At 34.9% G+C, this 12,122-nt stretch overlaps 5 protein-coding genes across 5 annotated transcripts; 2 read left to right on the top strand and 3 right to left on the bottom strand.

Moving 5' to 3' along the window:
- Nucleotides 1-253: 253 nt before the first annotated feature.
- On the bottom strand, nucleotides 254-2,275 carry BX664DRAFT_327875 (uncharacterized protein). The gene is made up of 4 exons (XM_051544495.1): nucleotides 1,988-2,275; nucleotides 959-1,921; nucleotides 658-849; nucleotides 254-574 (listed from the first exon to the last, which is right to left on the bottom strand). Exons 1-4 carry the CDS (start codon nucleotides 2,210-2,212, stop codon nucleotides 371-373), a joined length of 1,584 nt encoding a protein of 527 aa, XP_051401123.1. The 5' UTR covers nucleotides 2,213-2,275; the 3' UTR covers nucleotides 254-370.
- Nucleotides 2,276-2,314: 39 nt separating this feature from the next.
- Nucleotides 2,315-3,626, top strand: BX664DRAFT_327866 (serine hydrolase FSH). The gene is made up of 6 exons (XM_051544494.1): nucleotides 2,315-2,542; nucleotides 2,629-2,718; nucleotides 2,775-2,890; nucleotides 2,996-3,211; nucleotides 3,274-3,377; nucleotides 3,461-3,626. The coding sequence occupies exons 1-6, from the start codon at nucleotides 2,434-2,436 to the stop codon at nucleotides 3,528-3,530; spliced, it is 705 nt and encodes a 234-aa protein (XP_051401122.1). The 5' UTR covers nucleotides 2,315-2,433; the 3' UTR covers nucleotides 3,531-3,626.
- A 122-nt stretch (nucleotides 3,627-3,748) lies between these two features.
- Nucleotides 3,749-5,696, top strand: BX664DRAFT_327861 (uncharacterized protein). Its single transcript, XM_051544493.1, has 4 exons — nucleotides 3,749-4,034; nucleotides 4,215-4,432; nucleotides 4,548-4,697; nucleotides 4,786-5,696. The coding sequence occupies exons 2-4, from the start codon at nucleotides 4,225-4,227 to the stop codon at nucleotides 5,484-5,486; spliced, it is 1,059 nt and encodes a 352-aa protein (XP_051401121.1). The 5' UTR covers nucleotides 3,749-4,034; nucleotides 4,215-4,224; the 3' UTR covers nucleotides 5,487-5,696.
- Nucleotides 5,697-5,729: 33 nt separating this feature from the next.
- On the bottom strand, nucleotides 5,730-7,941 carry BX664DRAFT_371503 (major facilitator superfamily domain-containing protein; the record flags this gene model as incomplete). Its single annotated transcript, XM_051548653.1, has 6 exons — nucleotides 5,730-5,962; nucleotides 6,048-6,139; nucleotides 6,222-6,554; nucleotides 6,632-6,841; nucleotides 7,519-7,691; nucleotides 7,900-7,941. 6 exons carry the CDS (start codon nucleotides 7,939-7,941, stop codon nucleotides 5,742-5,744), a joined length of 1,071 nt encoding a protein of 356 aa, XP_051401120.1. The 3' UTR covers nucleotides 5,730-5,741.
- A 1,701-nt stretch (nucleotides 7,942-9,642) lies between these two features.
- Nucleotides 9,643-12,019, bottom strand: BX664DRAFT_327857 (serine hydroxymethyltransferase). Its single transcript, XM_051544492.1, has 8 exons — nucleotides 11,924-12,019; nucleotides 11,815-11,847; nucleotides 11,634-11,735; nucleotides 11,362-11,557; nucleotides 10,952-11,241; nucleotides 10,801-10,852; nucleotides 10,560-10,703; nucleotides 9,643-10,437 (listed from the first exon to the last, which is right to left on the bottom strand). Exons 1-8 carry the CDS (start codon nucleotides 11,999-12,001, stop codon nucleotides 9,845-9,847), a joined length of 1,488 nt encoding a protein of 495 aa, XP_051401119.1. The 5' UTR covers nucleotides 12,002-12,019; the 3' UTR covers nucleotides 9,643-9,844.
- Nucleotides 12,020-12,122: the final 103 nt, after the last annotated feature.

The raw sequence follows: 12,122 nt of genomic DNA, 5'->3' as shown, positions 1-12,122 counted from the left end.
TTTTTTATACCATATATATACATATTTATCACATTATGATACCATTCTCCCTGGATGATCAACTCATTCATTCAGCCTGGACCCTATAGTTTCTTCTGTAGAATCATTTTTTTTTTTTAAAACATAAGATTACCCTATCATACCATCATGACACTTTAGTATAGACAGCGTTAAATTGATATAAATCACCATTCATTTTCGTCATGTGTCATCATCTATTCATCAACTATCATCAATCATCGAGTCATTATTATTAAGTATTTGATTTCAAAATGTTTATTGATTAGAGTTCAAAAGTAGCACAAAGAGGAATCAAAAGATGAAAAAAAAGAGAAGATAAAAAAGACGAAACTAAAGGAAGAAGGAATGTTTACTCAAACAAAAGTTCAGCATTATCCCTTGCACTGATGATCAGCTGTCCGGCATTAGTATCGTTCAAGTACCAACCAGAAGAAGGACTATCTTTTTGTTCATCATAAACATAGCTTTCACCATCGTTGACAGTAAAGTTCACAGTGGGCACATCTCCATAGCATTGTTTGGCAATAAACTGACCTTCAAAGGATCCATGAGCCTAGATAAGAAAATTTTTTTTTTTTTTTTTTAAAAAAAAAGGTATTAGAGCTCCAATAGGGAAATAGTTATTTGGTATATTACCAAAGAGAGTTTGGCAACACCATGAGGAGAACCAGAGGCAATATGAAGATGATCTGTTCGATTAGGAGAGGAGAAAAGATGAATATCCGAATGACCATGGAAAACACCCACGGCAAACTGTTCAGTAGGTTGGTAACTTCCTTCAATTGTACCGGAGTAAGCACCTAACATAATACGGTCGGCCTTGAGATTCTATTTTTTGCATCAAATCATCATGTCCCAGTCCAAAAAAAAAAAGTTAATTGAATTACCGTAAATAGATCAATAATAGTAATAATAAATAATTATTTTAATTTGTTACCTTGGTGAGAATTGTGCCATGTGCTGCAGCCAAAGTAACAGACTTGAAAGCCAATTTCAAAGAATCATCACCATTTACTGTACCGTTATCAATTTTAATATATAAAGAATCCATTGAGTGCAAGCCAGATGGAAAGACAATATCAAGGGAATAGTTGAATGAGGCAGGTGGAATATCATGCTGAGGGAAAACGCGTAGGGAAAAAGCATCACCAGAGCTATGAGTAGAGAGTCGAATCATCCTAGCATAGTCAACATCATCCATACTAAGGGTTACGATAATATCTTTTTGAACGCCTGTTGTATCTTGTCGCAGATTGACATTGCCAGTAAGACCTGAAGGGAAAGGACCTGATCGGACGTGGATGCGCATTGATGCATTGGTTGAAGATGTTATTTCATAGCGTTGTCTCCATTTTGGTACAGAAGGAAATTCTATGCCACGTCGTTGGTTTCTGTGTGGTGGTTGATATCGGTTGTGGGTGGGAAGTTTTTGAACAAATACACCATCTTCGTTCTGACGTTTTTCATGTTGATTATCTTGAGGACGATGTTCGTGATCATGTTGAGGAGACTTGCCGTGAGAAGAATGTTCATGCCCACGATGATGATGATGATGATGATGGTGCTTGTAGTGAGGAGGATGTTCGTGCCCATGATGATGAAGATACTTGCCATGATGAGGGTGATTATCATGATGAGGATGTTCAGGACCGTCATAAGAATTTCCAAGGCTATGAGGGGGATGTTCGTGATCGTGATTGCCGTGATAACCATGATGATGATGCTTTCGATGAGGATGATCATGGTGTTTGCCGTTGTGAGGAGATTTTTCATGTGGACGTCTGCAAGGAGTGCCATGTTCAATTTCTTCCACTAAATGAGTCATAAAACTGATCAATTCATTCTGAGCCAAATTTACTTGTTGCATGTCCTGAGGAAAACCAAGGTCAACTTGAGAAGACTATCGAATTGTAAATAAATATATATAAGTATGGTGATAGTTAAAAAAAAAAAGGTCAATGTATACCTGTTTTGGGGAAAAAACAGTGATAGAAGCAGGGCGAATGTAGATACCAATGAGTAACAAAGGGATTGCAATAAAAGAGATGAAAATAAGTTTCCAACGAAGAGAATATTGTCGAGGTCCATCTTGTTCATAAGGAGGAGGAGGAGGAAAAGAAGAAGAAGAAGAGGTTGGAAGAGCTTTTTCCTCAGAAGTGGGTAAAGCTACATAGTCTTTTGGATTCCCCATCCTATAAAAGGAAAAAGAAAGAAAGAAAGGGAGAAAAAAAAGAGTGAAGAAAGAAAGAAAGAAAGAAATGAAAGAATGAAAAAAAAATCACGGCATTGATATGTATTATCAAGTTCGGATTCCGACTTTTTTTACCTTCTGGTGCTTTTCACACAGGAAGTGTATTTCTTCCTTTTCTTTTCCCTTTTTTTTTTTCTATTTATTTATTTTTTTTCTCACTTATGCGCAAGTTACGTATATTATGTCTTCACGGTTTAGCTCAAAATGGTATTCACTTTCGTAAAAAGATGACAACTTTAGCGACAAGCATTGACAAGCAAGCCGAGTTGGGTAAATCAGGGAAAAAAAAAAAAGAATAAAAGTCTTGGCATTCCCTAGAGTTCGGATCGCGATGTATCTCATTTTTATATATATAGTTTATGTTACAGCACCACACGTTATCTTATCACCAGAATATTCATCAGTATCAAAACGCGAACAAGATTCAAACATTACTATTTCAGATGGTAAGAAACTTTTTGGTTTATATTCACCCTCAAACTTGGTAGTTTTTCATATATAGAAGTGAAGGCGTTTGGTTGGTGGCACCCTTTACGTTACAAGAAACTTTTACCCGATGGCACCTGTGTTGGAACAATGGAAACCTTATCTTTTCTAAAACAAGTGATGATTGATCAGGTGAAAATCATTAAAGAGAAAAAAAAAAAAAACAATATCTGGATGTGTGTAATATTAATAAAAAAAAAATGTATATTCAATTCTTCTATTTTTTTTTTCTCTTAGGGTCCTTTTGATGGTATTCTAGGCTTTTCTCAGGGCGCTTGTTTATCAGCATGTCTTTCAGTCATGCTAGAAAATCGGACTATTCTACCTAATATGATTCCTCCTGATTTTCCACATCCTTCGTTGAAGTTTGTCATCATTGTCGCAGGATTTCCTCCCAAACAACAAGAAGCTTTCAAACCTCTATTTGCTCAACCAATCAAGATTAGAACTCCAGTAAGAAACTCATTGAATGGAAGATTAGTAGATGATTTTTTTTTTTTATTCTTTTATGCTAGTCTATGCACATGATTGGTGATTTAGATACCCTAGTATTACCTGAACAAATGAATGAATTGGCTAACTTGTATCAAGATCCTGTTATATTCAAGCATTCTGGCGGGTAAGATGGATGATGGATGATGATTGAGAGATGTGTATATTAATATTCATATGTTTCTATTTTTTTTTTTTGATTCTTTATAGACACTTTGTTCCTTCTAGTATAGCAGCACAGAAAAATCTTTCTGAATTTCTATCACGTTTTATTCAATAATAATAGAGTAGTTTTTACATCGAATAAAAAAAAGCCATTGTATTTTTACTATACATTTGGATCTAGCATTTGATTGGTTGATACAGATGGACGGGATATGAAATATAAATGTGAATTTCTGGAATGTGATTGGACTGCACAAAGATGACGAAAGAATCCAAACATAAGAAAATTTTTTTTTCCCTCTTTTTTTTTTTTTTTTTTCCTAACCTATTCATTTTATCTCTCTCTTCCTTCTTTCTTCTTTCTTTTCCTTCTCCGAACAATTTACCCTCCGTTTGAAAGTGGGTATCCTTTCTCTATTTCATACTCAAAACTCTTTTGTACTTTGAAAGCCTTCACAGTTAGATTCTGACCTTTGAATTTGAAAAGGGGTCCTCAATTCTTACTATTTGCCATTGACTATTTAAATTTCCTATCAAGAAACAAGGAACTCAAGACCTATTCTCTTCTCATCATCTTTTGGTTGTGACTCTTTTCTTCCTCTGTTTTTTTTATCTTGTGGTAAGGAAAACGAACAAAAAAAAAAAAAAAAGGAAAAAAAAATACATACTATCTTCTCTCTTTTTGACTTGAGAGGAATAAAAGTATGTAAAGGGAAAAAAAAATATGGGGGATAGAATATCGTGACTATGGAGTGGAACTAATGTAAAAAAGTTTTTTTTTTTTTCTTTTTTTCTATAGATCTTCTGTTATGTTTGCCAATACTGCTTACTTTCCGGGTTATCCTCAATCTCAAGCTCCCAATACGTCTGGTATGAACGCGTCTCAAACTCAAGTACCTGACCACTCACAACTTAATCTACCCAACCCTGCTGGTATGACTGGTAGCTTTCATGGTGCTCTTCCGCAAGATTATTCTCATGGAAAAACAAAAAGAAAACAAGTCAAGAACGCCTGTGGTAAAGTAGAATAGACCTTGTGACACAACCGACATTTTTAGGGTATCTTTTTTTGGGCTTGATTAATTTCTCACTCTTTTTTTTTATTTTTTATTTTTTATTTTTCTTTATCTAGTCAATTGTCAAAAGGCCTGCAAAAAGTGTGATGAACAAAGACCTTGTCCTCGTTGTGTCAAGTATGGACTAACTGAAACATGTGTGAACTCAGTACGCAAGGAACGAAAGAAGGGTATCAAGCGTGGTCCTTATAAGAAAAGAAAACAAGGTATGTATTGAAGAAAAGGAGAAAGTAAAAGTATACCTTTATATTATGACTGATATTGATGTTTTCATATCTGTATAATATTTTACAGGGGCTAATACATCTACTGATTCTTCTGCTGCCACTACACCAAACATGTCTGTCCCTGCCTTATCAAATGGTATGTACTCCACTGCCACTTCAGGTGTCGCCGTTAGCCGAGCCGGTAATGCTCCCATTGCATACCAACCATATGGCAACACCGCTCAGTTTGAAACTTTCGCCAACTTCCAAAATGGTGCTCAATACCTACCATACAACATTTTGAACAATATGAATACTATGTTACAACAAGCTGCTGCTGCTAATGCCAATGGTGCCAATGAAGCGGAGGGTCAACAACAACAACAGCAACAACAGCAACAACCACAAACACAATCACAACAAACACAGCAACAACAACAACAACAGCAAGAAACTGCGGATAACAGAGCTGATGCGGATGAAAATGGAAAGTTAAGCATTCTCTCTCAACTTTGTACAGCTGTATTGGATCGTGCACCTACCAATGATTCTTCTTCTACGGTCAATAACAACGAAAACAACAACAACAACAACAACAACAACAACAGTAATGATACCTCCATTGTGAAGGACGAAACTAGCGAAAAGGTGAACTCAACCTCTCCACAAAGTAGCACTCATGAAGCACCTGCCAATGGATCAACTGAAACCGATAATGCGGTTACTGAAGACAAGAGCAAAAAGGAAAATGATGGTGAAAATGGCACTTCCAACCCTGATGACAAATGAATTTTATAGTTTATTGATATTCTATTGATTAGTCTCTCCCCTCACTCTATTTTTTTTTTATCTATATCGTTTTTCTGTTTTTATATATTACTTGATTTGTTGGTTTCCCTCTCTCAAGTATGTTTTACTCCCCTCATTAGATATACTTTCTTTTTGTCCGTGACTATTTCATCTCAAAAATGAATAAATACTTTTTTTTTTATCTATTCAGTTTATTATGATCTGGATTTATTTAATAACATAGGATGCAGTCGGCTATAAATGGAAACGATAATCCAATCGATTATTTCCTACATCACTTGTCGTTTTGATATATATTTCTTTTTCTTGGTGTGTCATCTTACTCCATTTTTGTTCCCTAGACTTGTTTTTGAGGGTATAACGAGTACGTTGAATGAGCCATAAACAAGTCGTGGCGATTTGAAGATAAATACAGATCATATTACCATGACGATATAACGGTGAATCATTTGATCCTATTCGTAGATCATCATTGAATTACATCATCCAATATTCATATATTATCAGTCTTCGTTTTTTTTTTATTTCTTTTTCACTTACGATATATCATCGAACCAGGAACACCGTTCAGATTTGCAGCACTGATCACAGCACCAAGTGCCAAAGTTCGTTTTCCGATCGGTGCTAGGTTACTATAGTTGCATGAAATTGACATTGAAATAAGATGTTTATTATTTCCTCCACTTTTTTTTTTTTTTTTTTTTTTATTCTCACCTTGACATCCAAGCGATTTGCATACCATGCCAAGAAGGTGTAGCAGCAGTGAACAATACAATGAGATAAAATGTCCATCTTCCTCCATTTACGGTATCTACTTGTTCAGGTAAAAGGCGCATCATCACAAATCCAACCAAACTCCAAAGCGTACCAATCAAACCATGAAGTGCCACTTGACCATGTCGATCTGAGCTGGCGGCAATCTGTACTGAAAAAAAGAGGCCAATCATCACTGCAGGTGCTGCCAATAGATTAGCCCATGTCACAGGAAATCCAAATGAACAAATTAAGCTTGGTAAATATGTATGGATTGGTACATTGGGCATCAGTCTATAGTATCACAAAAAAAAAAAAAAGAAAAGATGAATAAAATTTGAAAAGAAGATTAATCTTTTTTTTTCATTTACCCTAGGAAGGTGATTAGTAGATGCATATACATATTCAAATCAGAAAGTGTCAATTTCACATCTTGCCACGTCAAAGGGTGATCATCATGCTCCTTTATCGCATCATCACGAATAACACGTGCCTTTGCAATGTACTTTTCCCTTTGTGTTAGCCATCTAGTTGATTTTAAAAAGAGAGATGACTGTGTTGGTGATGCTGGTAGGTACATGCTATTAATACAGGATAAAAGAAGATTGAATATCTTGTTTGTGGTGGATGGATGATATATGATAGATGGGATTATGATGGGATGATTGGATGATTGGATGATTGGATGATTGGTGATGGATGATTGATGATATGATTGGATGATGATTGGATGATTGGATGATTGGATGATTGGATGATTGGATGATGGATGATTGGATGATGGATGATTGGATGATTGGATGATGGATGATGGATGATTGGATGATGGGATGATGGGATGATGGGATGATGGGATGATGGGATGATGGGATGATGGGATGATGGGATGATATGTGATATGTGGATGGGTGATGGGATGATGATGGGATGATGATGGGATGATGATGGGATGATGATGGGATGATGATGGGATGATGATGGGATGATGATGGGATGATGATGGGATGATAATGGGATGATGATGGGATGATGATGGAATGATGATGGGATGATGATGGGATGATGATGGGATGATGATGGGATGATGATGGGATGAAGAGGATGATGATGGGATGATGATGGAATGATGATGGGATGATGATGGGATGATGATGGGATGATGATGGGATGATGATGGGATGATGATGGGATGATGAGACGGTGAGAGGATAATTAAATGAATGATGACATGTGTAGACGACAAATGCTTTCCACTTACAAGGCAACAAGTCCAATCAGATGCGTAAAAACACCATCTATCAAGAATAACCATTTCCAACCTTGAAGACTTATCCAACCATCCAAACGAAATACGCCAAAAGAGATGATACCAGAACAACAGCTTGCTAAGGCCTGAGCACCCCAAAGATAAGCCAATCGAGTAGCTAGTTCCTTTGTTTTATAAAATTCAGTTAAATAAACTAAACAAGCGGGTATAAAACCAGCTTCAGTAACAGCTATAAAAATCCGTACCATCATGAACCCAAAAAAGTCCTATCAATAATATACCAAAATAAAAAAAAATATTAGTGAATAAGGAGTGACTATAAATAAATAAATAAAAAAAAAAATATAGATTACATGAATTAAGACATGACACCAAGTGACAATAGCCCAAGAGGACATCATTACAGGAATCCATATATGAGCTCCTATCTTTTTGGTAATAAAATTGGATGGGAGAGCAAATAAAGTAAATACTATGGAATACACCAAGATAGATAGATTGACACTATCATTGGTAAACCCGAGATCCGCCGCCATATTATCTGATAATGCATTGGCTAAAGAAAAAAGAATAAGATAAGACACCCTTTTTTTTTTTTTTTTTTTTTAAATCCTGAAATGTTGATGATTCTACTTTTTTTTTTAAAGAATGAAGATGATCATATTCAAGACATTCTCTTACATAGATTAGTTCTATCAAGATTAAGGATAAACATCAACAACATAATAAAGACCATTAATTGATGATCAATCTTGTTTCGAACAGTATTTTCTTCTTCCTCAGTCCAAGTCAACGATGATCTCTCGCCTTTATTCAGATCTGATATTGTCCCATATTTTGTCATTCCAGTAAATAAATTATCTTGTTCATGTGGTATATCGACAGGACCTTCTTTTTGGTATAAAGACATTTCTTTTGATGATCAGACAACGGATTGAAAACTTAGAGTAAAAATAGATCAAAAAAGAAAAAAAAGAAAAAAGAAAAACGCAAAACAAAGACTGTTTGGACTTTACGGACTGTAATCATTTTGTACTGAAATGATGTGCTCTCTGCTTTCATTTTAAAGTTGAACTTTTGGTCAGGCGTTGATCGAACTTATTCAAGTTACTATAATAAAAGTTAACTCTTTTTTTTTTTCTTTCTTTTAGTTACACGATGTTGCGTGATATTGGTGGAAAAGACTACAATAAAATGTTGACCAATAACAGTTCATTCCTGAAGAGCATAAAAAAAAAAAAAAAAAAAAAAAAAGAGAACGATCAGTCATCCGGAGATTCAATGCCCAAAGAGGAGAAATTGTGAAAAAGGCACAATTTTTCTTTTTTTTTTTCTACTTTCCTTTCCTTTCTTTTCTTTCCTTATTTTTCTTTTTATTTTTATTTCTACATATATTCATATTTATGATGTGTATATTTGGTTATAGTAGTGATTGCGTTCACTTTCATGATGTACTTCTATATAAGCGGTAAAACTCGGCTATTGACTTTTCATTCTCTCCTTTCTCTCCCTCTTTCTCGCTCTAACTAATAAGTGGATAAGTAGCAAGGCTCAACAGGATAGGTTTACGATAAAAGTCAACTAAACAGACGCTCGGAAGAATGAAAACTGGATAGATGGATATACAATATAGTGAATGGATTCACTTGGTTTACGTTTGACTCGGTATATATTGTAAGTTAGGAAAATCATGTTTGTTGTGTCGATAACTTCTTTGTATATATACGTGCGTCTACGTAATATAGTAGAAAACTGATTTGATTTGCAGACGATCTCTCTTTTTTTTTTATAGGTCCTTGTGATGACAATCTGGAAAGACGAGTATTGGACTATTCATTTTGTGGAAAGACCTCTCTGGTTTAAAATAGAAAGCGAGCAACATAAAAAAAAAACATCCAGATATCAAATTCGAACCGTCTTGACTAAATATACGCCTATATTTTGATAGGATCACTGAATTATGGCAACTGGACTTGTTTTGTATTCAAAAGTGGATGATCTCCTGTCTGATTGTTGATATATAAAGCGAACTGGTGGTATTGGATAGATAGACGCATATTTAGTATTAGTATTAGTGTTTTTTTTTTATTCTATTCTCTTCTGCTTTATCAATAAAAAAGAAAGATCAAACTTTTATTCCATTTTCGATAAGACTAATCTTCACTGTTCAATGAGGAATTTGAACAATATATATGATGATATTTTTTTGTATGTATTGTGTATCGAGTGTTTTTTTACTTAATAAAATAAAATAAAATAGATAAATGTGATGTATGATTAAAAAGATTCTAAATAATAATAATGATGATAAAGTCAACTAGAATTCAGCTACACTAGGGAGGGGGAACTGAGAAGAGAATTGAGCGACTTCAGTCTTGAGAGCTTCAATGTCCTTGTTTCCTTCGCAGGCGACCTTGAAATCCTTCAATAGTTTGGAGGAGGTAGAGGATTGAATATCAACAGCGATTTGGACAGCACGATCAATGTAATTAGCAACCTTGACAAAATCTTGTTCCTTGAATCCACGACTAGTCATAGCAGGGGTACCGATACGAAGACCATTGGGACGGAGAGCAGAGGTATCACCAGGCACAGTGTTCTTGTTAGCAGCAATGTTCACCAATTCCAACACACGTTCCACACGAGCACCATCTACACCCTTGGGTTTCAAATTGACGAGTAATAAATGATTGTCGGTGCCACCAGATACAAGATCATATTTGAGATTGACAAAGGCATCAGCAAATGCTTTGTTATTGTTCAAGACTTGTTGTTGGTATTCTTTGAAAAGCGGGGATTGAGCTTGCTTAAGTGCTACTGCCAATGCGCCAATGGTATGGTTGTGGGGTCCGCCTTGATGACCAGGAAAAACAGATTGGTTGATGGGGTTTTCAAGATCATAGTATGTTTCTATAAATATGCAAAAAAAAAAAAAAATAATAAAACTCGTTGGCCCTCATTTTATGATTCCTTTTTTTTTTTTTTTTTCCTCAAAAGATCAATGATGAATCTTTTTCTTTTCATGATTTTACCTTTTCCTTTCTTATCAACACTGCGAAGACCTTTGCGGTAGAAGATCATAGCACCACGAGGACCACGGAGTGATTTGTGAGTGGTAGTGGTGACGATATCGGCATATTCCCAAGGTCCAGGTAATACATCAGCAGCAATCAAACCTAAGAATATGTAAGAAAAAAAAGTCTATTAGATACTATCATTATACTTCCACTGGTATATCTTTTTTTCTTTTTTTTTTTTTATCTCTTGTCTTACCAGAAATATGAGCAATATCAGCCATCAAATAGGCGCCTACCTTGTCACTAATCTAAATAAATCAAGAACAATGAACCAATATAATTGTTTAGTCAGTAAAAAAAAAGTCGATATATAAATATATTCCTTCTCTTATTCTTTTTTTTTTCACCTTTTTCATTCTAGCATAGTCAATGTTACGAGCATAAGCACTTGCACCAGCAATGATGACCTTTGGACGGAAGAGGAGGGCGTTCTTTTCCAATTCATCATAATCAATACGACCAGTCTTTTCATCCAAACGATAAGGTAATGTTTCATAGTAGGAAGATACATAAGAAATCTTCTTGTTAGGAAGTTGATAACCATGAGATAAGTGGCCACCATGAGGTAAATCAAGTCCCATCAAACGATCATGAGGTTTCATAACAGCACCATAAACATATAAATTGGCAGGAGCACCTAACAACAAATAAACAAACAAACAAAAAAAAATGTCAATATATATATATTATTTTTTTTTTCTTTACTAGTCATCCTTTTTTTTTTTAATATATATATTGTTTCAAAAGACGAATTTACCAGATAAAGGTTGAACATTGACACCCCATTTTTCATTGTCAAGACCAAAAGCCTCCAAAGCTCTGGTTTGACAAAGTTGTTCGGACATATCAATGAATTCATTACCACCATAATAACGGGCACCCACATAACCTTCAGAGTACTTATTTTGCATCACACTACCAAGAGCATCCATCACCGCTTTGGACGTAAAGTTCTACGAACAAAGAAATAAAAAAAAAAAGAGTTTTGATAAGTTATATATCAAATGAATTTTTATATATATCACTTACTTCAGAAGGAATCAAACAAATACTATCACGTTGACGTTTCTTTTCATTTTCAATGATATTATACATTTCAGGGTCACCCGTCTTGAGGTCTTCATTCAAAAACTAAAAGTAAAAAAGACGCGTAAACTAAGTTTTCATATCTTTATGTTTCATTTTATCAGTATTTTTAAACAATACTTACTTCTTTTTGACCAGCAGGGAAAACATAGTGACGCTATAGAAAGGTGGGGGATGCATAAAATGAATTAGATATGAGCAAATGGCATAGTATTTTTTTTTTGAAGTCTTACCATAGTATGAGCAGTAACAGGACGAGCTAAACGTAAAGTGTTAGGACGAGCAGCAGTGGTAAGAAGAGAACGAAGCATGGTTGTGTTGATGTAGGAAAATAAGAAAAGGAAAAAAAAGTGGGGAAAAAGGAAAAAGAGGTATAATCAATCTTTTTATACTGTATAAGACTTTAAGCTGGATTTGAATGTTTCCAACCAG

The sequence above is a fragment of the Halteromyces radiatus genome (genome assembly GCF_025201355.1).
Source record: "Halteromyces radiatus strain CBS 162.75 chromosome Unknown BX664scaffold_3, whole genome shotgun sequence".
Taxonomy (NCBI): domain Eukaryota; kingdom Fungi; phylum Mucoromycota; class Mucoromycetes; order Mucorales; family Cunninghamellaceae; genus Halteromyces; species Halteromyces radiatus.
The sequence above is the reverse complement of the archived record's forward strand: the minus strand, read 5'-3'. Positions and strand labels throughout refer to the sequence as shown.